The 27,956-nt window shown below is 38.8% G+C and overlaps 1 protein-coding gene across 4 annotated transcripts in view; it reads right to left on the bottom strand.

Annotated features, from left to right (window-relative positions):
- LOC108708366 (RNA-binding protein Musashi homolog 2) overlaps positions 1-27,956 on the bottom strand; it is a 448,133-nt gene that overhangs the window by 127,624 nt on the left and 292,553 nt on the right. For all 4 annotated transcript variants that reach the window (XM_018246988.2, XM_018246989.2, XM_041582303.1 and 1 more), the window contains exon 8: positions 3,983-4,065. In XM_018246988.2, the coding sequence (XP_018102477.1) occupies positions 3,983-4,065 (83 nt within the window). The remainder of the gene's footprint in view (positions 1-3,982; positions 4,066-27,956) is intronic.

The raw sequence follows: 27,956 nt of genomic DNA, 5'->3' as shown, positions 1-27,956 counted from the left end.
ACCTACTCCAGGTCATATCCTGCATCTCATTAAAGGAGAACTAAACCCTAAAAATGAATATGGCTAAAAATCCTGTATCTTATATAATGACCTAAAGTTTCTGCTTCTTGAAAGCAATGATCCAAGACTTGCCCAGTGCTGCTTGTGTGTGCCATATTCTGCTTACTCAGTGCTGCTTGTGTGTGCCATTCTCTGCTTACTCAGTGCTGCTTGTGTGTGCCATTCTCTGCTTACTCAGTGCTGCTTGTGTGTGCCATTCTCTGCTTACTCAGTGCTGCTTGTGTGTGCCATGCTCTACTTGCCCAGTGCTGCTTGTTTGTGCCATTCTCTGCTTGCCCAGTGCTGCTTGTGTGTGCCATTCTCTGCTTACTCAGTGCTGCTTGTGTGTGCCATTCTCTGCTTACTCAGTGCTGCTTGTGTGTGCCATGCTCTACTTGCCCAGTGCTGCATGTTTGTGCCATTCTCTGCTTGCCCAGTGCTGCTTGTGTGTGCCATTCTTTGCTTGCCTAGTGCTGCTTGGGTGTGCCATTCTCTGCTTGCACAGTGCTGCCTGGGTGTGCCATTCTCTGCTTGCCCTACGCCACCTGTGGGATGTAAGCCTGTTAGTGGTTTGTTCTTGGGGTTTGTTAGCATTTGGAGATCGTTGTTACAGGCCCCTAAGGTGTTTAATCATGTGTTGGGGGGGTTGCTGTATTATCCACAGGGGAGGATGAGGCATATGGATTTAAGGTTATGTTTTTAACATGACTTAAATTTTTCACATATGAGTGATGAGGGATTTCCCTGCAGTGAGCACCAACCATTTGGTTTTTTGGTGTGCTACCACCGTTAATGTGGATATGATCTTGAAAGTTCTTGTGGCAGCATGGGTGTGGTTCACAGTGGGTGTGGTTTAAAAGGGGGAGTGGTCAACACTGACTGCAATTATCAGCCACATAGGCCAGTAAAATTTTGGCCCTTGGTACCACAGAAGTTGGACAGCACTGCTGTAGACTATGTAGGTGCTTTATAAAAACGTGTGCTCGTGTTTTTAAAGGGGTGGTTCACCTATAAATTATAATATAATGATTCTAAGCAACTTTTAAATTGGCCTTTACATTTTTTAATTATTTGCTATCTTTTTCCAACTATTTTCAGCTTTCAAATGGGGGTCACTGACCCCTTCTAAAAGCCAAAACTGTAAGGATAAGAATTTATTGTTATTGCTACTTTTTATGACTCACATTTCTGTTCAGGCCCTCTCCTATTCATATTCCAGTCTTAATTTAAATGTGAACAGCATCTTTATTATTATTATTATTATTAGTATTATTAATAATAATAATTATTATTATACAGGAATATGACCTGTTACCAGAATGCTTAGGACCTGGGGTTTTCCGAATAAGGGGTCTCTCTGTTAGGCATGTTATATGTATGTACTGTATGATGTATACAGGTATGGGATCTGTTATCCAACATGCTCTGGACCTGGGGTTTTCCGGATAACAGATCTTTCCGTAATTTGGATCTTCGTGCCTTAAATCTACTAGAAAATCATGTAAACATTAAATAAACCCAATAGTCTGGTTTTGCTTCAAATAATGATTAATTATATCTTAGTTTAGATTAAGTACAAGGTACTGTTTTATTATTAGAGAGAATAAGGAAATCATTTAAAAAAGTTTGGATTATTTGGATAAAATGGAGTCCATGGGATACGGCCATCCTGTAGCTTTTACTGAAGTGCAGAACATGTTACTGCTTTATAAATATGTGTTAATAATACACAGGGTCTCTCAAAATATATTTATAGAGAGACCTACTTTTAAGGCTGTTTATTAAGTATACTCAACTGTTTGCAATATTTTTGTTGGCCTGGAGGGTCTAGACTAATCAGATATATGGTTTAACAAAATAATTCTGTTCTAGCCTTTTAGGCTTGCTTTTAATTTTACCATAGAAGTCAACATATGTAAAAGTGAGCGCAAATAATTCCTATTATTAAAAGCACATGTTTAAACAGGACTTTTCAAACTCCTAAGCTGACACAATGGGCACTTAAGCAAACGATTGCTGCTTATGCAGGAAACTTTTCCTTTTTTTAATTCCTGTTGTACGTAATGGTAAGAACAAAATGAACAATATTATTTCCGCGCCCTAGGAAAGAATTAGCAAGTCAAATATTGAGTCAGGCCTCCAGCATATGCTAAGAAGATTGCTTTGATCTTATCCGCTCTAAAAGCTCCATTATTGAATTTATACTGTGTGAACACATACAAGGCCAATATACAATGCATACATAACTACACTCTTTGAAGAAGCAAGAAATGCTGCTCAGTTATTTAAAAAGAAATGGATTAAAAAGAGGAAAATCAGCTAAAAATATTTTGTTGATGTACTTTTGTCCTCCGTCTTTTGCAGCTGATGGAGCCTTCACCATGAACAGGAATATTCTGATATCATGTGGGGATTTGTAAAGCAGGATCTCCTTTTTAACAAATAGGCAAATAAAAAACCCTTTTCTTTATCCGGGTAGCTGGATGGCAGGCATGTTTGAGGTTGAGCGCAACTTGAAGTATGTCAATGTAAAAGTGACGTTTGCTTTGATGTAACAAATGTCCAGGCCTGGAGATGCTGGGTGGGTCGGACTGGGCTGGCGGGACGACGGGAAAAACCCAGGTGGGCCCTAGCCCTTAAAATTTACGGCTGGGGAGGGGGGCCAGGGCCTTGATCCGCCAGCCCCACTGGCCGAAACCCACTCCACACAGACTATCTGTGCTCCTGACCTCCAACCCCCCCGACTGATCGAAGAAATGTCGAGCACAGGTACTGCTCGCGACAGGGCCCTGATGCTGCAGCACAGGTCGGCCCAGACCCCCCAGTCCAACACGTGTGTAAGATGGGATCCTTGCCACCCATACTTGCGAGTCCCCCATGGTAACCCCACAGCCCACGTTTCAGGTCACACGCCTCTACCCCCTTCCCCTTTGCAATCACCGAACAAGGGCGGCATCTGGAAAGGTGATCTAATGAGGTTGTTTGAAGACAATGCTGCTGGTAGATCAAAAATTCGTTTTTGGGCTGCCCTAACATAGAGGACACAGGTCTTTATCTATTGAATTTCATACTACCGTGTGCTCCTTTTCTATACATAGTAAATGCCACTGAGTTTTACATTGCCTGGCATTGAGTATCTGGCAAAACCAACCAGACCATTGACTGAATACCACCTCTCGAAATGTGATAGTCTTTAAATGTTAGGAAGTGCTCTGTACTGCTGGTCCTGACTTCACGTACAATCGAAACAAAGTAACAAAAGAAATCTCTACTCCAGACAAGACTACAATGGGCCAGATTCAATTCAGTGAGAAAAAGGTATCTCATGGTTTATCACATAAAAACTCACAGACGAGATTTAATTCGAGAAGAGAAACCTTTTCTGCAAACTCTGCTCCAGTTTTTTCCCATAGACTTCAAAAGAGTTTTCTTTTGATAAACAGCGAGATAAGTTTTTCTGAATTAAATTGAATCTCGTCCATGAGTTTTCACATGATAAGCCTTTTTCTCATTGAATTGAATCTAGCCCAAAATGGGAAACAGGAGAATCACAGTGCATGAAAGATATTGTGGGAAATGAGTCCTGGCTGGAGGGGGGCTACATTGTTATCATGTGATACATATAGTCAGGAGCAGCAGTGAAAGAAATACAAATGTTGCTTTCATAAGCAAGTATATTTACAAATAAATCTCTAATCATTTTTAATTCACGTATATTAGACGCCTGCTATTGCATTTTCTTTCATAATGCAAAATGTTGGGTGTTTGGCCGGAGTCCCCTATATTTAAAAATAGAAAAGATTTTGCCTGAATAAAAGAATAGGCACAAAATAGAAGCTTCTCATATCTGTTGCAAGAGTATATTATTACATTTTGGAATGCAATATGCATATCTAGTTTAACATTTAAGACAAAAAAATGGAAAAAAAGTTTAATCACATACCATTTTGTTGTTTATTTCATGGAAATGAATTTCACATACTTTCTCCACAACATCTTCATCTTCAAAAGTTACAAAGCCAAAACCTGTAAAAATAAAAAAAAAATTGGAAAATTCAGTGATTACCGCTAACTAATAGAAATTAAGGAATTAACTGGAATAAATAGTTTTGATGACATTTTGCTGAGGATTTCAAAATTGTTTCAGAGAAAACTGAATTACCCTGCCGTGGGGTCATTTAGTAAAGAAACAGTAACATTGTCAGATACTTTAATTGAGTTGTGCACCTTTTATCTGACAGTGGATTGTACTGTATGTAAAGAGCATATATATATATATATATATATATATATATATATATATATATATATATATATATATATATATATATATATATATATATATATATATATATATATACACACCCAGACACCAACACAAAATAAATAAGCATTAGGTGCAAAGAACAGAAATGGCTTCTTCCTGCCTGGACTAACGAGGAAAAGTTAATGGTTTCACTAAATGCACACACACCATCATTTAGCAATGTGCCAGTGCCTCAGAGCAAACAACGAGTTTACTTGTCTGTTATTTACAAGGGTCAAGAGACACAGGGGCTTAAGGCTTGCCTCTCACAGGAAAACAGTCAGTGTAATAATGAACGCTCCATGGATCAGTGCAGGTCCACACTTGTCTTTGAACACCCTGATGCGGTCAACCCCAAGGGTCATGCAGCATCCGGAGCTGGTTATTTGTCCCTTTCTTCCTGAATTACTTCCTCTAATACCTCATCAGGACATCCTGAGGCCTGTAAGAACCTATTAAAGTTTGAGGCTTCTGATCTGAACATCAGATCTCCCTCTGCACTGCCGCATCAAACAGAAGATGGATTTGGCCAGTTAAAGGCTGTTTGATGCCTACTGCCTGCCCACCAGCTATGCAGCCTATATACTCAGCCAGGCCCTGGATCTGCAAGACAAAGCCACATGGAAAGCTTTTGGCATGCAATTTAAGCTCTGTATATCGATTCCCTCTTAAAAATCAACATGCTGTCATTTTCCTAACAACTGCTCAATACTTAAACAAATAAAACATGAGGGGAAAAAAATATATAGCTCTCTAAAGGCAGCCTAGAGTGCAGGGAAACGCTGCAATGAAATCATCCACCCCAATTTTATTCCAAATTTTTTTTTTAGTACTATAGCAAATTGCTTTTTGTGAAAAACAGACTTCTGTTCTTATGTTGTGATTATTATTATATGGCAATGGCAATGTGCAAATGGTTATGGGTTCTAGGATGGAGTATTCAGGAAGTACAAAAAGCAGCAAATTCATTATAAATATTAGAAATGTCCCAAGAGGGAAACTCGAATTTGCAGTCAGTACAACTGCTTTCCAGAAATACGCATACAGTTTTTACTGATGCATACAAGATACAGAACAGACACACACATCAGGTATCGGCACTCACCCAATTTTCTATCAAGTCCCAGGTGCGGCTCCCAATATATGCAAAGTTTGTAGAAAATGGAGGCACTCACGGGTTTTTAATATTGAAGAATTTATTGGATCTTTCACATCATCCCCCAAGTGAAAAGATCTAATACATTCTTCAATATTTAAGACCCTTGAGTGCCTCCACTTTGTACAAACTTTATATATATATATATATTATATATATATATATATATACACAGCACACCCATTTGCATTCACGTATTAATTTACTGGATGATTGATTGATCAATCATTGATTTACTGGATTGATTGATTGATTCACAGTGAATCTACAAAATTGGGCCAGAGTCAATTCAGTAAGAAAAAGGTTTCGCATGTGAAAAGTCAAGGATGAGATTCAATTTGAGATGCAATTCAATTCATAAAAATAATCTCATGGTTTATCAAGTGAATAACTCTGTTGAAGTCTATGGGAAAAAACGAACTGAATTAGGAGAAAAGTTTTTTCTCCTCGAATTGAATCTCGTCCGTGAGTAAGGTAATTTTTTCTCACCCAATTGAATCTGGCACATTATGTGGTGGTGGTGGTGGTAGTGTTGATGGTGGGTGAAAGGTGCTATCCAGGGTACTAAACTGAAACTACTTTATACCTAATTAGGTTGTATGTATATTAAGAAATGAATATATATAAAATATAGAGCAAGTCAGAAATGAGGAGATGGCACTGCAGGGCACATTTATCAGTTCTCCATGGCATCTGTAACTGCCCATCAATGTGCTACTAAAGGTATGGGATCCGTTATCCGGAAACCCGTTATACAGAAAGCTCCAAATAACTGTTTTTTTTTTAAAAAAGATTTCCTTTTTCTCTGCAATATGAAAACAGTACCTCGTACTTGATCCCAACTACGATATAATTCATCCTTATTGGAAGCAAAACAAGCCTATTGTGTTTATTTAATGTTTAAATGATTTTCTAGTAGACAAGGTATAGAGATCCAAATTACAGAAAGATCTATTATCCGGAAAGCCCCAGGTCCTGAGCATTCTGGATAACAGGTCCCATACCTGTATATGTAATGCATTTCTTTCTAAAATTGAGAATAAGAATATTATCACTGAGGAATGTTCTGCCTACTATGTGCAAGATCTAACTTTTGTATGTTGCTCTCTGTGTTAGGCGATAATTATTTATAATCTTGCTTTTAAGACAAAAGAGAAAGGCAATATATATATATATATATATATATATATATATATATATATATATATATATATATATATATATATATATATATATATATATATATATATATATATATATTATATATAATCAAAATCTGGAATAAAGCATTCCTGGGCCAGCACTTCCCTTTGTAAAACAAGTGTCTTTTTATTATTTCATTTCACACATCACAGTGCTCCAACGTTTCGGTCCCTCTTGGGACCTTAATGTAATAAAAAGACACTTGTTTTACAAAGGGAAGTGCTGGCCCAGGAATGCTTTATTCCAGATTTTGATTATATGATTGAGAATTGGCCGTGCACCCCTGAGATTGCTTGATTGGAGTGCGGATACTGAAGATATATAACTATATATATATATATATATATATATATATATATATATAATCAAAATATGTAAATGCATTAAGTAAATAAAAATGTAATGAAGTGCAAGAACAGGAAGTCATTCCCTAAGGCTAGAAAATGCAGTTATAAGAGTCTGAATGATATTAGAAGTACTGTAAGACTACTGAAGTTGTAAAAAAAAGTGCAGCGGGACACTCATTGGAGTGCAGTGATTGCTGTGCATTCAGGGCATTCACACATATGGATCCACTAGTAGAGGAGAGTGATGACGCATATTTTTTCTTCTTTTCTGTGAACACAGCTATATGGCACAATGAGACAAATTTCCACATGTGTCACCATTTAGCTGAGGCCCAAATAATGCACAACACTGCACAACATGCCAACTGCAGCACTGCATATCCATAGATATATACTGAATAAAGATTCCTAATCAAGACAGCCATGAAGGCCAAGCAATATGACACACACATGGTTCAATTTGATTCCATATAAGTGGTAGTGCTGGCAATGGCCAAAAGGATTTACAGATTGAGCTTTCACATCTATGCAGAAGTTTAGTGCATCCACATGACTAAATGAAATTAGCCTTTACTCAAGAGACGTAAGAAGCAAAATGTCCGTACAGACTGAAAGGCTAACAAGGAAGAAAGAGATCTGCAGGAAAACTGAAACAAAGAGGATACACATAATGTAATCTGCCCCTCAATTCCACTTCTTAATATAGATACATCCCATTAAAAAAATAAGTCTCTTAATAATAAGGGATTTAACAAATATGTCCGTTCGAGTGTGAAGAAGAAGGATTTCCTTGCCTGCAGTGGCACCAACTCGCCTCCCATCTCCAGGTGTGATATCTATGCACCTGCTTTCCTGTTTACACCGAGTCATCAGCAGCTGGCTCCCGTAAACTGTAATAAAATGCCTTTCCCGAGATGAAGAAATGTGACCAGACAAGCCAAGCATAATAATATTAAAGCCTGTGTCAATTAATTTTTCTTCCTCTTGATGAATGAGCCCCATTCTGTCCATTAATAATGAAGGGAAAAAAACAAGGAAAGTTGACACAGGCTTAATTTATTTTCTCAACTTGCCTGGTCCTATCTCTTCTGCTGTTACACAGCTTCTCTAGCTCTGGGAATTGGGACTGGCTCTTGCACAGAGGAAGAATAGATTGGTGTGAATCAATGTGGCCCTCCTTTGTTCCCCTATAACCACAGGAACAGTTACTAATAAGCCATGTTGCACCTGAGACTAGGCTTCTGAGATCTCAAATTCAAATTATTATTTACATATTTCCAGGGTCAGAGTTAGCGGGGGGGGGGACCCTTCAGTTTGAAGAAACATACTGTATTTAACTAGTGTCATTCTAACCATTCAGTCTATAAAAAACTGCACAGTGGTGATTTTTCAAAAATATTCTCCCCCCTAGTCAGGGCTCCTGCATCAAGTAGACTATTACAAATGTGATCTGATTTAGTTAAGTTGGTCTGATTTTGTTGGTTGGCGGAGTGAGACTAAGATCAGTGAATTAAAGTATTTGGCCAATTCCCTATTGGTTTTGCTTGCAGAAACTAAAATCTTCACGTGCAGTCACTTGCATATGGCCACTAGCAGCACCTGCAAAAGTCTTCTTTTACACCCCTTATCAAGACCTTAGCTTATCTACCCCCTCCTTTTCTAGTATGAGTATATTTCATTAACTAGCTAGTTATTATACTCTAACAGTGGAGTTCTACAGCAACTGCAAACTTAAGAGTGTGTAGTGCCATTCATCTGCAACTGCAGTCCCATGTAACCCATAGCATCCCAAGGACTTGAAGCAGTTGATCCTCTGGCCAAACGGCTTGCAGCTTGGAGCAAGAGTAATTTACGCCCCAGGCCTTGTAAACCCCTGCCTGAGAAACATGGTTTCACAGAGCACTGTGATTTTAATGGCACTACAACACTTTATGACAGCACTTATACTGCACCTTGCTCTTTACCCCCAGCCTTTTGGCACTGGCCGTATAGAAATTTATAAAATCCGGCCAATAGACTGGGGCTGCACATTTTAAATGTTATGCTTTATGCCCTATGGAGTCACCAAGGCACTTTTTGCTGTTTTGGATCAGGTGCTATAGCCTCTGGGTTAAATTACTCCTGGGGTGTATGGTTATTAGCAGGCCCAGCCTGGCAATCTGTGGGTTCTGGCAAATGCCAGAGGGGCTGCTGTAAGGTGCCATAGAAAGTCAGTATTTAGTGGGCTGGTGGGGGCTGTTTGGGCCTCTGTGTGCCTGAAATGCCAGGGCCTATTTTAATTCTCAGTCCGGACCTGGTCATTAGGCCCCTCCTCCCCTAAAACCTGGACCCACTGAGGGCACTAATTATGGTGCTGGGGCCTCTTTCGGGGTCTACTTCTTTATCCTAACCCCTTGCTAACCATCGGGCTGGAAGGAAAAGGACAAAGGGGTGCTGAAGACTCTTGCCTCCTGCAGGCCTTTTGGCTGCGGAGCTCAGGCTCAAAGGGTCTCCCCCTAGCTTCCACAAAAAAGGAGCCTGAAGATTCTGGATAATTTTTTTTGTACTTTTGACAAGTGCACCCTTTTGCATTTGCATATTTTGCAGTGGCCGACTAAAGCATTGCTCAGGCTTCAATAAAAAAATTGTCCTTGGAAAGAGTGATTGCAAATGTTTTGTGGATACACACACAAGGCTGCAAACACACAACTGACATACTGTCAAAAGGTTAAATTATTGCAGATCAATAATGGCAATGCATGCGAGGAAGAAATTATCAGTTGAAATAATTCCAGGTAGAAAGGTAAACAAGTCTAGTGAGAAAAAAAAGGAGCAGACTGTTTTGAAAGTTCTCTCTCTGTTGATAATTTGATAAGGGAAACTTTACGTCCTTTAAATACTGTTCAAGCCAATAAAGCACAGTGAGGCGAAAGCGACTGTTCACTCATCAGTGTATGAATGACCAAATCGTGTAACCACGCCGTTCCATCTCACAGCAAATCACATGCCTCCTGCATTCTAATGCTTTCATTTCACTGGCAACAGGAAGAGAACCTTCTAATGCTGGAAAATTGCTAAGCAGGATCTAGCACCTGAGCTTAAAGAATAAAAAGAGATGAGCAGCACATTGCTCCCACGGACACGCCTGTAATAAATGCCGAAGGTTCTCGTCTCTAATAAATGCCGAAGGCTCTCGTCCATATCTTATATCCAACACTTTCCAATGGAAAAAGGGACTTATTAGGACTGATAGAGCGAAGCCATGACTGAAACTTCCCATTAAAACAGTGAATGTGCATGACTTGGTTCACTCTCATATAGTAATGTGTGTGTGTGTGTGTGTGTGTGTGTGTGTGTATATATATATATATATATATATATATATATATATATATATATATATATAGTTTTACTTTGCTCATGGGTTGTCCAAATCCCTATATTGAACTTGTTGCTTTAATATTGGTGATATCCCGCCCAACCTCTTTTTACTTAGCACATGGTTGATAAGAGCTACATTTATTGAGTCTCACTTCAGCAGTCAAGGGTAGGCTCCTTTATTGGCTGAAAGGTACAGTTGACAATATTATATCTGGGCTCACCTATAATCTGTGCCCTAGGAACTCCCACATGGAACATTTCAACAAATGTGGTTCTCTGCACTCTCCTGTTAAAATGACTTATATTGTGGTGTCATAATGCATCACTCCATGATTTGCTCTTTAGGAGAAGAAAGAAGACGAAAATATTGCAGCTGTCTGGGGGCTGGTGTGCATTAGTTTAGAGGGTTCAATCAAGTCCTAACAGCTGTTACTATTATTTATTATTGCTATTGAGATTATAAATCATTCACATCAGTCCCTGTGAGGCTTACAATCTAAGGTCCCTGTGAAGTTTGATATGGAAGACGTGCACCCATGTCTATTTCTATAAATCTCTCATACAATCCTGTGCTATTGTGCAAGTAAACCACTGACAGCTAGCTGTTGGATACTCATACGGGAGAGTACAAATGCTAAGCGCAGCTCCCCAATGGCTTGTTAGCTCTCACAGAGGAGCTGTTGCTGTTGAGCTGCTCCTGGGTCAACACCCTGTCCACCTACTGTCTAGTGCAAGAGCAGCTATGTAGAGCTGTTCCTTGGTGGATGACTTACCCTGCACACATGACACCAGCCTTAGAGAAGGTTGAACAAGACATGGAGCAGATTATCTAATAAATTTCAAATAGCCCCATTTTAAGAAACTAAAAGAAAGCTTAGATCATAAATCCTAACTGGCCCCGATGTCTAAATCTGTGTTAAAGTGGTCTTCAAACTATTTCAGTAAGGTATAAAAACAGCTCTTATGAGTCTGTTGCTAGGACTAGAAAAAGAAGGAGAAGCCAATGAACCCATACAGACAGAAGTGGCTACATCACATTAACCACTTTGGGAAAGCCGGAGTTAATTAGCAGTGCTTTATTTTTCCTGTTGCAAGCGGATGGCTTACATTCCTTATTCCAAACCTCTGTGGTGGTTTCTCATTTGTAAATGAGCAAGGCACTGGATTGAATTATACTGATTACCAAGGCCTCAGATCAGCAGGATATGGGAATTTAACATCGTAGACCTGAATCCTTTAATTGGAAAAGGGGAGGCTGATGAACTAGCTGCAAGATAGAATCACTGAGAACAAAAAGAATCCAGAAACACAACGCATGTCATTACACAAGTACTCGTTTTGCACTATATAAATATTGGTTCATATATCTTTTGCTAGGCATAGTAAGTTCCTCCCTGGAAGTTTAAAGCAAGGGACACAGAGGCAGGGGCTCTTGGGTTCTGGTCTAAACTACCAGAATTCTGAACTATATATACTTGCAATGACCCATCAAAGATGTAGGCAAATATACATATTTGGATGATGATTCTATCAAGACATACTGTATTTAGGATCATCAAGCAAATGGATTAAATGGACATATCAGCCTGATTGGCAAACAGGGCCTGTGCTTATCTTGAGAACAGGACTATGCAGCCAAACTGATCAATGATCAGTTCACTGATTTTTGTCAAGTGTTTGGTGAGTCAATACTGATATGTACCACCATGAAAATATACAACTGCAGTGTAAAATTTTACTTAGCAAAGATATGGCACCAGTGTATTTATGTTTATGATCAGAGTCAATTCCTCATGGAAATATTAGACTAAACACAGACATTTCTACACCTAAATAGTGAAAATGAACTAAATGGGGACAAATGCTTAACATGAATTGACCCACAAAGCCAGTGCTTAATTTTACTGTTACATTTGCTTCACAAATGTCACATTTTTGTTTTGGTGCTAGTGGATGAACACACTGAGAGGCAAGACAAGACAGGTACATAATATACTGTATTATATAGAACCATTCTCTGTAAATGACAATGGCGCCTGAATAATGCCTTTCATTGTGCAGAACCTTACAGCTAAGGATCCTCAGCATGTCAGCTAAGTCCATGGCCATTTTAGTTCAGCGTCAGGATTTGCTGTGCATATTTATTTGCGTGCAGGCCATGGAGAATTACTGTTGTCAGGTCTCTTGCAGCTCCGTAACTAAAACTTCTAAAATATTACATTATTCCATCATGTCAAATTCCACTTTATTGTATTTGACAATATGGGTAATCACCTACCATATGCTGTAATGTTTTGAGAAGAATTTGTGTTGACAGTTTTTATATATTTATTTTAACTATAATGATATGGGCAGAGACTGGCTAAGGTTCAGTTTGTTAAATTAAAAGCATCTCGCTTTTTCAATGCCATGCGATTTTCCACGCATGACACTGCTTTGGTTTATCTGCTAACCATATCCCCAGGGGCTTAATGAGTAAGTGAGCCCAAGAAGTACCCTGTTGCTTGATGAGTAATCTTTGCTCCCCTTGCTGCACACGCCGTTTCATATTCATAGCTTTCAAGGTCCAAAGGCTCCAATAAGCGAGAGCTGAGTTTTACTTTGGATTAAAACGTTTACATTTTGACGGGGTGATTGAATATATTCGGACTTCAAAGAGGGACGTTTTTTGATATCGATGAGAACAGGTATTCTTCAGCATGCACATGACTCTCCTGTTCCGTGGCTTTGAATTTTACATAAAAATTGCCCAAAAAGTTAATTTTAAAAAATAAAATCAGACACTGGGTTTTCATTTGGAGAGTTTGTCTTTTTTCAACCAGATTTAACTATGTAACTAATCCTGCTTTTACTTGCATGCAATTTTACAATATAACTTTGAGCATTCCACAAGTCCATCTCGGTGTTGCTGGTCTTATTTTTGCTTGTATACTTCATTACCGTGCAGCCGAGGCATGTTCCAAAGGCGGAGTGTTGCCCCTACAAACAGGGCCGGAACTAGGGGTAGGCAGAGTAGGCACGTGCCTAGGGCGCAAAGGCGGAGGGGCGCCAGGCACGTACTTACTCCTACCCCAAGTCCAGTCCCTTCTCTGCTGACCGCCCACTTGTTCCCATCTGTGCGAGTATGAATGCGTCAATTCGCGCATGCGCAGAAGCAGTTTTCGCGCATGCACAGAGGCGCCTTTTTGCGCATAGGTGTCTTTTCGAGCATGCGCAGAAACGCTCAACCAGCCGGCGCAGCAGCCGGCAGGCTGCCTAGGGCGCCTGCCCGGCTTGGCCCGGCTCTGCCTACGAAGATATATATATATATATACTTTATAAGCACTTTATAAGCAGTGTTTTCACTACTAGGGTTGCCACCTGTCCGGTTTTGATCCGGACAGCTTGGTTTTCTGAAGGGCTGCTGGGTTAAAACTGCTAAAATATTGGAAACTGGACAGGAATCTCCTAGACACGCAACCCTATTCACTAAAGAAGGAAAGATTCCCATTTGAGAAACGTCCATGTCCCTGACTAATTTAATAGTATGCTGTGTGCATGAGAATTATCACTAATGTCTTCCCTATTTGTACACATAGATAAGCACGCTCAGAGATTGGTCATTAAACCATTAGATGGTCATTAGCCATATGCAGTAACAATTGCTGAAAGTGAATGGATTGCTGAGAACTGGAGTATCTGGCTTTCAAAAAGTAACGTCCTAAAAACAAGATCCCGGTATAATTTTTAGAGTATGTTTCAATCATTGTTTTCTGTCCCTGCCTGGGGCTCAGCAAAGTATTGTGAAAAACACAATATGTGGTGATTGAAAATTCAAAGAGCAGCTTAGGTTTGATCCCAGTGATGGCAAACTGCTGTGTGCAATATGTTGCATTTATTTAGATTTTTAAAAAGTTGGCAAAAATGAAACTGTAACACAAGGGGTATTCAAAACTGCCCTTAGGCCATGCTATGCCTACTGGAACCATTTACTATAAGCAGTCCAGAGACCACTTCTACAAGAGGAACGATTTTTATAGCCTACTGATACTGAACATCAAGTTTAAGAAGGGTGAAAAATGACAAAATTCAGAGAAATCAAGCAAAGTTATTCAGTCTAGTTAAGTGGGAGAACATGAATATACCTAAAAGGACAGGATCTTTAACATTTGGGTACATAAAAGATCAGTTTCTTCAAGCTCATTTGCTAGTGATTCCCTGGAGGTTTTGGGGCTTCAGTTCTGAACCTATACATCTGATCCGAACAACTGGCATCTGACCAGTCATCTTGCAACTTGAACTGCATGTTGCTAACCTAACAATAAATTGACCCATTGTTTTTCACTAAGGCATCTTACATTTAGGTGCACTTTTCATGTGTATGAAATGCATTGCTTCTTGAATACACTGTAAATGTTAAAAAAAGGTAAAATACCAAGTACACTGAGCAAGAGTTACAGTTGTTCACCCAAGCATTTTCAATCAGAGGTGTCTTCAAGCATTTTTCTTTACACGACATGGGAAATTTTCCAATGTTTGACAAATGTTCAGATTAATATTGGGCTTCTGAAAATATTGTGAAATGCGTAAAACACATCATTTAACTGACAAGCTTATTGTGAGCATGTTAACCGAACACATGAATAAAAGCTGGTGAGCATTGCTCAATTTACTTAGCACTGCATTATTTTTTTTATGCATTTACAAAGTTCAAGCGGCATTAAAAATGTCTATTAAATACAATACACTGGTGCCTGGGTGTTTGAGACCTTATAAAAAGATGTTTATATAATGCAAGCTAGAAGGTAACTAAAAGGCATCCTGCAATGGATTTCTCTATAATGTGCTGCTTGTTGGTTGACATATTTTTATAGCACCGACATAAAAAACATGGCCACACCAGCAGATCAAAGATGCCTTGCAATAAAGAGGATAATGCAACCATAACAGGTCGGGTACACGACTTTGCAATTTGTACTGGGTTTGTGTCTTAAAGAGGTGGGTGTATCATAAAGTGCATGTGCATGAATATTGCCAAATATGTATTCTGGTATTCTTATACCCAAAGGGCTAACAAATACATTCATGTTAACTAGATTAACCCCTAGGAATACGTTTTTTTTATACATATCAATATTTGGGATAGTCTGAGAAATCATTTTGTATACAGTAGCTAGTGCTCCATTTGTACTTTAAAGGGGTTGTCCACCTTTCAAACACTTTTTTCAGTTCAGTTGTTTTCAGATTGTTCCCCAGACTTTTTTCAATTACCTTCCATTATTTCTTTTTTTACAGTTTTTCCAAAATAAAGTTTAAAGTTGAATGTCCCTGTCTCTGGTGTTTCAGTCTGGCAGCTCAGTAATTCAGGTTCAGATTCTAAACTGTTACAATCTTGCAACATTTAGCTGATACATTTCTCAGTTGATACATTTCTCAGCAGCTGTCTGAAATGAAACCTAGAGATTCTGCTCAGCAGGGACAAAGATAAGAAATGTATCAACTAAATGTATCAATTTAGAACAGTTTACATGGTTGGCGACCCCCCCTCTCAGAGCTGCTATAGGGCCAGGGCAAACAAACACTGCTATTTCGGGAGATTAGTTGCCCAGCGACAAATCGTTTTTTCTTCAGGCGACTAATCTCCCAGAACTGCCTTCCCACCAGCTAGAATGTAAATCGCCGGCAGGATGGCACTTGGAGAGCTTCGTTTTCCGAGGAAACTTCGGGTGACTTTGGAAAGCTGAATCAATTCGACTGCCTTCCAGCTGGCGATTTACATTCTAGCCAGCGGGAAGGCAGCCTGGGGAGATTAGTCGCCTGAAGAAGAAGCGATTTGTCGATGGGCGACTAATCTCCTGAAATAGCAGCATGTGCCCTGGTCCTTAGAAGGTGAAAAATGACACTTTACACTTCAATATTAATATGGTAACACATCGAAAATAGAAAGTCGTTTCTGGAGAAACACCCCTTTAAACACTTACCTGTTGCTTTAACTTGCTAAATCTACTCCATGTCTAACTGAATGGCAGCACTGTTTAACTACAGGAATTAAGGTACAGACATACAGATTCTGGCACTTTTTCAAAAGTGTCAGAGCCAGTTGAAGGAACTTGACTGGTTAGACTCATCTAGATACTATTTAAAGGTGACGTTTGTAACTAAAGGAAGCAGGACTGAAAGGTTCACATTGTATGTTATAGGATGGCCTATTCTAAGCAATTTTTCTATTGGTCTTCAATATTTATTTTTTTTATAGTTTTTATTATTTATTTTTATTTATTAGTATGTGCCCTCTCCTTCTGACTCCTTCCAGCTTTCAAATGGGGGTCATTGGCGACATCTGACAAAAAATATTCTGAGGCCAAACATTTATGGTTATTGCTACTTTTTATTGCGCATCTTTCTATTCAGGCCCTCTCCAATTCATACTTCAGTCTCTTATTCAAATCAATGCATGGTTGTTAGAGTAATTTGGACCCTAGCAACCAGATTGCTGAAATTGAAGAGTTGCTGGATAACTCAAAAACCTTAAATAATAAAAAATAAAAACCAGTTGCAAATTGTCAGAGAATATCACTCTCTACATCATACTAAAAGTCAACTCTAAGGTAAACAATCCCTTAAAAACTCATATAGCAATGCAGGGACCTTAAGCACAAGGCCAAACACCCTAAACTATTGCTCTAGGTAATATTTTACCAGTGTATGGTGCTATGATAATGACAAAGTCTTTATTCCAAAAAGATGCCAGATGGTTTCCCACAATTCTATACTTGAGCAGTTGCTGCCTTATTATTGGTCTAAAGACCATACATACCATAAAAATGAAGAGATCAAAATGCTTTTTTTGTTTTTCAATGTCTGTAGTGTTTATACTCAGCCTATTGGTTGTCTTATGGCTTCATAATCTGAGTTTCAGCTATCACCTGTCAAACATGTCACTTTAGGAATGTCTGTCTATACCACTATTTGTTTACCGCATCACCGTCAGAATATTGCTTGTTGCTAAATGTTAGAGATAATAAAATTACTGTATTTACGATAAAAAAAAAAATTTCTAGGGGGAAACATGAAAAAGGCCCTGCAAAAATCTATGCTATTTAAACCAAAAAGAACAATTATCTAAAAGTCATCTCTTTTGTTTGAATCTATCACAGCACAAGCAAAACAAGCAGGATCTCAAGGACACAATAGGTGGCACTTTACACAGAACAAAAAAGTATTTTGCTTTCCCTGTTATCTTGACAGATGTGTGTTTAGAAAAGAGATAGAGGGACCTTCAATTAGCCCCTTGGCTGCTAAAGATGCTTCTAACACTGTATTCTGTAATGCATTGCAGGCCACACCGGGAGCAGAAGATTAAAATAATACCGGCCGCCAGGTCTAAACATTGGAAGATTTTCAACAGACAAACAATATGGCTGAAATGTTTCAGCTCATCTACGTAACAACATACCCACAATAAAGGTGTCCAGGTACTTTCCATGTCTTGCGAGGGGGACAGATACTATATTGGTCATATGGGATGATCACATAATATCATGATGTTCTTTTTTAACAATATGAATGATCAGATCTGACCGAAAGAAAGTAGGATCTGCAGCTCATCTCACTTACACCACAACCTAGTCATGGTCAGACTTGGTGATTCCAGCATAAGTCAGCAATTAGCAATATAATACTGACACAGCATAGTGGATTTATCTGCATTAGAAAGAAAAAAAGTTTAAAGAAGGTCCAGGAGAAATTTAGGATAAATCTTGGGGCCTGCTTCCCAGAGAGTATATCCTCAAACATAATTATTTTCTTAAAGGTGTTGTTCACCTTTCAATAATGATGTAGAACAGTGATGCCCCCAGTGGCCTCCAAGCAGGTGCATATTCTTGAATTCCTGACTTAAAAGCAAGTTTTGGTTGGATAAAAACCACTGTATTGCCAAACAGCCCCTCCTGTTGGCTTTAAGTCCACATAGGAGCTACAAATACTAAAGCAAAGGCTTATTTGGAAGCCCCAGGAACTTTTTGAATGCTTATATGACTATGAAGATTTTCATTCATCCAGGTCATGGTATATCTAATACAAGTAATTCAAAAATAAACAACTGGACTTGCTGAGTAATTATTGAAGACATTTCACTGCTCATCCGAGCAGCTTCTTCAGTTCAACTGACTGGTGTGGGATGTTCTCGGCATATAAACTCTTCCACCAATCCAATCACCAGTCTGGTTGCTAGGGTCCAAATTACACTAGCAACCATGCATTGATTTGAATAAAAGAGTGGAATATGAATAGGAGAGGGCCTGGATAGAAAGATGAGTAATAAAACTTAACGATTACAAAACATTTGTAGCCTTACAGTGCATTGTTTTTTTAGCATTGGTCAGTGACCCCCATTTGAAAACTGGAAAGAGTTAGAAGAAGATGGCAAATAATTACTATAAAACTATAAAAAATAAACAACAAAGAGCAATTGAAAAGTTGCTTAGAATTGGGCAGTTTGTAACAAACTAAAAGTTAACTTAAAGGTGAACCACCCCTTTAAAGAAGCACACCACTGAACCACTTATACAAAGCCAATGTCAAATGTTAAGGGAGTAAAAGTTCCAGAGCTGATCGCAGCTGATGCTCAGTTAAACAAATGATTTAGGGAAAGTTTTAGAACATTGGAAGCTTAACATCCTATGCTGTCTTGTTCAGTGACTTCCAGTTAAACCATGAGTTTGTCTCATGGATCAAGCTTTGAAATAAAACAGGAAGCTAGATGGAGGATGATTCTATGTTGGCTGACAACCTCCCACAGTTTATAGGAGACGCTGCTGACAGACTGGTTGCAATTCAATGAGATCACACTAAGATCTGTCACCTAGAGGGTCAATGCACAGAGCAATGTCTGGGCAATTCTGAAGTATGACTGAGCCACTGACAGTGATATTTAAAATGTAGTGTTGACAGTCCTGCGCAGTCATTGTGCTTTCTGGTCTGTAGCCCAATGCCTGAACCTGGCTCTGCATCAAGACTATATTAGGGCCCATTTTCAGTTTCTGACTGCGCATAATATGAGCTGTGTATGCTCTTTACACATGGTTGTGCTGTCATGTGGGAAGGTTATCAAACAGTCATCTCACAGTATGGAAGGCTGCCTTGAATGACAGTTAAAGGATTGAGGGATGATAACCTGTTTCTGGGGTTAGCAATTCTCCCACTAGCTATTGTGACTGGAACAATAAGGCCTTGCCTGTATAGCACTAAAGGAAAACTGACAATTAATCTGTGCAGCGGAGGCAACAGGGACTGTGTAAGTTCCACATTTCTGTCGTCATTCACACACTTTTTCCCATTTTCCTTCCAGTCTCTTTGCACCAGGGGATAATGCGTGAGCCTTGACAGTATCAACTGGCATATATAAACGGAATGCGATCTTTATGTGAAAATAACATTTGGAAGAATGTAATTTTCAAATTTTTTTGTCCTTATGGGATCCTACACACATTCAGATTGCAAAAGCTGAAAATGTTTCACACTTATAAGTACAGTGGCACAAGCTGACTCCTTATGGCCTACACTTTTATTACAACTGGTAAATGACAACATCCGAGGAAGACAATGTTGCACACTTTACCAAATATAACAAATATTACTTTAATTGCAAACCAGAATTATTATTTGTTACTTATTTAGGATACTGCAGGGTTAATTTATGCCCAAGTGCAAAGAGCAAAACTGTGCAAATCTAAAGGCAATTCATGCATTTGTACCCGCATTTAACTTGTGCCTAGCAACAATATGCCAGTTAAACATAACCCCAATTGGTTTGCCTCCAATAAGGATTAATACAATGTACTGTTTTATTGTTACAGGGAAAAACAGAATTACCTTTTAAAATGGAACCTGTTATCCAGAATGTTTGGGACCTGAGGTTTTCTGGAAAACTGATCTTTTCTTTAATTTGGATCTTCATAATTTGGTCTACTATAAAATCATGTAAACAGGGGGGGGGGTTTGGGGCCTGGTGCCTCCTGAGGCAGCAGCCCAGATGTGCCCCCCTCTCCCACTACACTCTTAAAAAGTAGTGTCAGAGCGGGTCAAAGGGTCCCGCATTCCTAGTGCATTGAGCGCAATAGCGCACTCTGCACTAGCGGAGGCGAATTTTTTGGTTAAATCCAGGAAATTCGGCTTTTAAGGGAGAAGGAAAGCTACTGAAGCAGTTTATAAATAATATATTAACCACAATAGTGCAAGCAATAACACTAAATTTATTCTGCAGACTGCTTTATCATACTTGAGCAAGCAGCTCTTGAAGTGTTCTCTGTTTGTTTAGGATAGCATCTGCCATATTGGCTTGGTGTGACATCACTTCCTGTCTGAGTCTCTCCCTGCTTGCTCATAGCTCTGGGCTCAGATTACAGCAGGGAGGGGAGGAGGAAGGGGGAGAGGAGCAAACTGAGCATGCTCAAGGCCGTGTCCTGGAGGTTTAAGCTGAAAACAGGAAGTCTGATACAGAAGCCCATGTGTACACAATAGAAGGAAAGAAATGTGGTGTTTCTTTTGACAGAGGACTCAGAGCAGCACTACTTTGAGGATTTACTGGTGTATTTATATAGACCTTTCTAATAAAGCTTACTTAATTTTAGCCTTTCCTTCTCCTTTAAAGTTACAAGAGGCGGCTTTTTGACGCCCCTTGCAAATCGCCGCTCGCTGTTTCCTGAGGCAAGGTTCTCACCTTCCCTCATGGCTGAAGCGGCCCTCCATGTAAACAATAAAAAAAAACAATAAGCTGGTTTTGCTTCCAATAAGAATTAATTATATCTTCGTTTTGATCAAGTACAAGGTACCATTTAATTATTACAGAGAAAAGGGAAATTCTTTTAAACATTTTAATTATTTCAATAAAATGGAGTCTACGGAACATGGCCTTCCATAATTTGGAGCTTTCTATACAGAAACAGATTTCCGGATAACGAATCCTATACCTGTATTTCACTACAATGGAGTCTATGGGACTCTCGTAATTTGGAGTTTTCTGGATAATTGATTTCCAGATAACGAATTCTATACCTGTACAGTGTGCATGTACATGAAGGGGCTCTGGAATTAACACTAGCCTTGAAGAATTATTTCTTCCAGTGCCCCATTTGTATGTTGTGCCTATTTAAGCAATTGACATGCACCTAATGAACCGCATACTAATACATTTTGTGACAATGTGTGGAAAGGCTCCCCAAGAATTTGCGCTTTTTGTACACATTGACATTAAACAAATGACACCACAACCAAAAAAGCATCCACATTGGTAAACTGTGCATAAGATAAGCCCACGCTATTTTAGTAAAAAAAACACTCAGCACTCGCATTAACAAATATGCTCTTGTATTTATAATAAATACATGTTGTTTAGCATGGTTAGAATATAGCAAATTTAAAGGACCCACCCAAGTTATAAATGTGATGTTACAAGCATTATGGCAAAACCATTAGATAGAGCAATGGATTAAGGGAAGTTATTATTATAGTAACGTTTTAACCAGGATAAAAAATTATCTATTCAACCTCAATTGAAAACCAGGCAGAGAGTGAAACCCATTAGTCAGTTTTAGCAGTAAAGGTTAAAGTTACCATCTTTAAAAAAAAAAAAAAATAGGCCTCTCTGAAAGCAGTGTCTGTATATGTTTATTCCTTTCTGTTCTATGGGTTTGACAGAAGTCAGTTTCCCCACCAGGTCTGTTAATCAGCTGGCTTCTGCTACAATGTATGAGGATGCCTTTGGGTAAGCCAATCAATGAAAGTACAGGCGTGAAGTCATGTTGCATTGCCAGAGGAGAGGACAAGAGGAGAGGAAGACAGTGCTAATTATCCCTCCCTTCTAATGGAGATTGGGAGACATTATAATAGGTAAGCCACTGCTACAGAGCTACAGTATACAAGATGTGCTTGTCACATGTGGGTTTGTAAGTACCAACATTTTTAAGAGTAGTGTCTGAAGTCTTTGCTTTGGTTGTTTATAAATAATGCTTACTCTGAATTCTGGGTTTTAAGTACCCACCTTCGCCACAGTAGGAATGGTGTTGGATTTTCTGAACAGTAATACACTAAAGTCCCATAGTCCTATGACTGATATTTTGATGAATCTGTACAGACCATTCTGGACACTTTTTATAAAAATGTTTGCACTGTACTCACAAGGGAGTATATGTGGAAATATTACACTATATACAGTTTTCCTTTATTGCTGTCTCTTAAAGGGGACCTGTCACCATACAAAATAACTCCAAATTGCTTTATTTTGGGTTTATTTACACAATATAAATTAGTTAAATATTGTTTCCTTCAATCATCGAATTTACAATCACAACAAGCAGGCAGGTGCTATTTTGTAAACACATATTAAAGGAAGCTTTTCATCATGGTAAAATCTTATTTATGGACCAGTATGGGGACCTGATGCCAATACCGATGCACTGGCTACATAATTAGATAGTGAGGAGGGAGGGGGAATGTGAGGAGTGCAATTAAATCTATATGCAGAATGGAAAGTGAAAGTAATTGCCTGCCCAGCCCTATTTGCCTAAGGCATAGAGGCGGGGCAGACAATATATGATTGACAGCTGAGATTTTTAAATACCTTTATGGATGTTTTAATTGAAAAAATAATTTGGGTTCCATATTAAATGAGAAAAGGACTGATTATACAGCTCTGGGTGACAGGTCCCCTTGAAGGCACTGACACACGGATTGCTTAGTCGATCGTCTTAAATGAGCATAATTCGGTGCCTTTACCAGCAATTGAAATCAGTGTGGGTAAATTATTCAGATGTGTGATTGTATGAAAGTACCACACTTCAGCAATATAAAATGCCACCAAAGGCACAACACGTGCTTTATCTTGGACGACAAAACCATCCATGTGTCATTAGCAGTTATTTAACATTGTTTGTGAACACTGGGACATCTGTCCCTCGCTATAGCAAAAACAATATAAGCAACTGTGGAGTCAGGAAGTCTATCATTCATCTCTAGATACGTTCAGTGCACAGCTAGAAAAATCAACTATATAATTTAGTTGTCTATATTGTAGGACTCTCCAGTTTTAACGTCTTCTGAAAATAGTTTAATCCACATAGAAGGGCAAAACAAAACCCTGGACTAAGAACAAAACAGTGCAGACAGTGCTGATGGGCTTCCCTCAGACAGAACAAAACTAAAGAGCATTCAGTGCAAGGCAGGCGCCACGATTCCTGGAGGGGATTAGTAAATTATAGAGGTAGATTTCACAGAGATAGCGGAAAGCTGCCTTTAGGAATACCAAAACATCAAAATCGTATTAATAAGCTAGTGTTCTACATCTATGTAACGTTCGGTGCCAAGAACTTAATCTAGAATATGTCCTTCTCAAGCTTTGTCATCTGCATCTTCAGGTCTGATCCATAGAAACCAGGATATAGGATCCGTAAAGTCTGTCCAGATAGCAAGTCACATATATATGTGAGGGAGATTTGACTGGAAAGCATTCTGATTAACATTCTTGTAGACACCAACGAAAGATGCAGGATGATGCTAGTTTCAGTAAACATGAAAGCCTCATACTTGTCGTACCAGTCTCTCTTTGTACCGGTGCACTCTCAGCTACAGGGGGTTAATTTCCTCTTCAGATACACAGCTAAGCCATTCAGGCACTGCTAGATGCTGCACCCTTTGAAGTTTCTTAAGATCCTAGCACATGTTTCTCCTGGTACAAAATCAGCTGATGGGTTGAGAAGAACTGAAAATGACATAGCAGGCACCCTGCTTAACACATAACTAAACAGAAATAAATACAGGGGAGCATAATATAACCTGGCGATGTTTGTCTTTTATGGAACAGGTTTCCAGACCAATAGGGGAGAGATACTGGATTCCCAGACTGGAGAGTCTTCAGGCCAAAGACCTTAATAAGTATTAAGATGTATATGCTGTTTTGGAAGTTTATTTGGAAGCTTCTGCCTTTTGCAAGTTGCTTTTCTGTTCTTAATTTATAAGTTTGTGCATATGTACTTTTGGAAAAAGAGTTAGAAACTAGATAGATGATAGATAGATAGATGATAGATAGATAGACTAAAATCTTTAGATACTTTAGTTTGCAATACCTTCCTATTTTTGTGTTTATATATAATGCATGCTAGACATTATATAATAACTAAGGCTATTGAGATACTAAAATATACCAATAGTATAAATATTGTTATAATTTATATATATATATATATATATATATATATATATATATATATATATATATCGAAACAAAATGGAGTGGAGTATGCACCGGTCTGTGACTTAGTCCACTTAAGGACACAATGTATAAAAAACCAAAATAAAGTCCAGACAACTTATCTTGTGAAGAAAACGAGGGGGGCGTGTTTACAGCTGTAACCTTTTTAGGCTAAGGCCACACTAGGCGATAGCGCCGCGATTTGACTCGCGGTGACTTTTCGCCGCGACTTTTAAGCCGCAATCGCTGGGGAAACTTTTGCGCTGGCGTCTATGGGGAATCGCGAAAAATCGCCAGCGTAAAAACACACGCGGCGATCTTTTTTCTATTGTCGCTCAAAATCGCCTAGCGAGGCAATTTCAAGCGACAGTAGAGAAAAGATCGCCGTGTGTGTTTTTACGCTGGCGATTTTTCGCGATTCCCCATAGACGCCAGCGCAAAAGTTTCCCCAGCGATTGCGGCTTAAAAGTCGCGGCGAAAAGTCGCCGCGAGTCAAATCGCGGCGCTATCGCCTAGTGTGGCCTTAGCCTTAAGGATGTGTGAACATTGTATACTAGATTGCTTGACAAAGAAGCGGGAGCTTCGAAACGTTGCATATTCTTGCATTTTTTGCTTGATAAAGAATTTTCGTTTTCTTCACAAGATAAGTTGTCTGGACTTTATTTTGGTTTTTTATATATATATATATATATATATATATATATATATATATATATATATATATATACGCACTGGGTTTCATTTGGAGGGGTTGAACTTGATGGACTTTAGTCTTTTTTCAATCTAACTTTACTATGTAACATAGGCATATCATAAAACTGAGGGTAAGAATTAACAAAGATCAAATTGGGCTCATCAGAGGTTTTGTCAGCAGTTTGATATTTTCACTATAGATTAAAAAGACAAAAAGTGTTTTCATTCAATGCAGATACAGCTGTGGACAGCCCAATGCCATTCTGCTCTACATGGTATTAGAGCTTAGCAACATCACTGACCTCTAACTTCCCTCTAAATTGGTAATCCCCATTGGAAATTGCAAGAGTAAGGATTCAGACAACTTTGGAATGGATACCAATATTCATCATTAGACGTTGGTAAAAAAAGAAATACTTTTAAACTACAATTTACTTTTAGTTTTAAATTGAAATCCTTGGTTTTCTTGTCATGCCCACTTGCTATTATTCAAAGGATTTTTATCACTCTATATTGTATACAAAGTTAGCCAAGTCCTTTATAGTTACAGCATATAAGAATTCATTTGTCTAAGTATATCAACAGATCAGTATGGACATGTGAGTAAAAAGTTTGCACTAAATTAATATGGATGCAATTTCCCTCAATCAAACACTGACCACTAACTGACCTTTTTTGGCAGCATAATGCCCTTTGAACATAGCTTATGTCCTTTGAGCAGGAACCAGAGAAATAGTTCCTGATATCACATGAGAAAGGAGTACATAGCAAGTCTACTTGTCAAGCATTCCCATGACATGTTCACTTGTTAGAACTTCCTTCTTTAACTAGCTGGGGCTTTTGGGTCACTTGCGTAGAGAAAAGCAAGAGGATCACATGCTATTTGAAGCTCAGTGAAGTGAAGCCAAAAGCACAGAAGAGGTTAATGCTACTGAACTTGATAGTAACCCAGCATGGACAATATTATGAATGACACTTGCAAGCTGGCAGCTCAGGAACTCATTACTGTCAAGGTACAACATGGCGGTCTGCCAACCCCTCAGCTTTCACACTCACTGTGCCAGAACATCCACACACAATTTAATTGCATTATAATTTCAAAAGTGCTTTTCAAACGGGGAAAAAAGGCATTCACTGATTAACCAGCGAAGAGCAAAATTGTTTATGAAATTGAATACAAAAAGCTACAGAATGTAATTGGGTCGTTCTAGCACCTAATTTTCAAGCCATTTTCCCACTTATTTAATCACGGGATACAAAAGGAGCTGCTGAACTGACTTCATAGTAATTAGATTATTCTCTCTGATATGCCAAGTCTCCATTCCAATCGAATGGCATAAGTGTTTTAAAATCTTTTCAAAGGCATTGATGATATATAAAAGAGAGTGTACACTACCGACCTAAGTAAGGAGACAGGACAAGATGAGGCCTTCATGGTAATTAGATGGAACCAGGAGATTGGCTGATCAGATGATCTATCATCGCATGAGGACATGCAAATCTTGGGTGACATCAAAGACACTCTTAGATGTTGCATCAAAGGCAAACACCCATCAGCTATGCACAATCCATACAAAACCCTGTTGTAGACACTCAATTAGTATTGCGTGAAGACCATCTGTATTAGGGATATCATCTGTTCAGATCTACATTTATACACTTCATACTTTTTGTGCTTCTTCTGTACAAAGTTTGAACTTTGTGCCGTTGAAGCCATACGCTTTATTTTAGAAAAGTACATGTACATCTTAGATGAAACAACAATGAAACAAAAAGTGGAAGAAAATCTTAAAAAAATCATGGAGCCCCTTCATTATATCTGTTGCAGTTTTTGAAACTAAATAGAAAATTTCAAAAGGGACCAAAGGTAGTTAGGAAAATATAAACTACTAGAATCTGAAGCTACAGATGTAGCCACCAGTAGAGGAACACAGGGCTACATCTAGAATGATGAATGAACAGCAACATTATCATGGTATTATTTGGGTTATACAAGTATCTGTGTTGAAATCTATCATGTTCTGCTGAATGAGACCAAGGCAAGTCACCTTTACATTACAGTCAAATAAATCTTAAAAGGCACCAACAACAGAAGCAAAAGCTTCATGCTTGTAAGTTGCCTACAACTACAGAGCCAAAGTGCCCCAGTTGCCTGAAAATGCAGTAAACCTCCCCATGTTTGTTTAGTCTTAAAAGGGACACATATTATTTTCCCTGATTCAATGTTGCACCTTTTTTTAGTGACTATTGCCTATTGCAGCAGCAGATATCACCAGGCTTGGACTTCCCTTTTCAGCACCCTTATTCCTTTGTGTGCACCACCCCTAACAATGCAGCTGGGTGGCATGCTGTCCCTGAAATCTTGCCTCCATAGGCCTGGGCCTTTGTGGCCTTGCCATAAATCTGGGCTTAGATATCACTTTATTAAAGAGATCATGGAGACCCCCCCCAGCATAGGGATCCAATCTAACTCCCACTCTTAAGAATCAACTGCCCTATATAAAGCCCACAGAAAAAGGAAAATCATTTTAAAAGATACGACTCTTTATTTTTATGTATCATTTGTAACCATTTATGCTGTATTTGTTGAATAGGATAGTGGACCAGATATTTGAATATACGTTATAC

This window comes from Xenopus laevis, chromosome 2L (genome assembly GCF_017654675.1).
Source record: "Xenopus laevis strain J_2021 chromosome 2L, Xenopus_laevis_v10.1, whole genome shotgun sequence".
Taxonomy (NCBI): domain Eukaryota; kingdom Metazoa; phylum Chordata; class Amphibia; order Anura; family Pipidae; genus Xenopus; species Xenopus laevis.
Note: the sequence above shows the minus strand (reverse complement) of the source record. Positions and strands in the feature narration are given on the sequence as shown.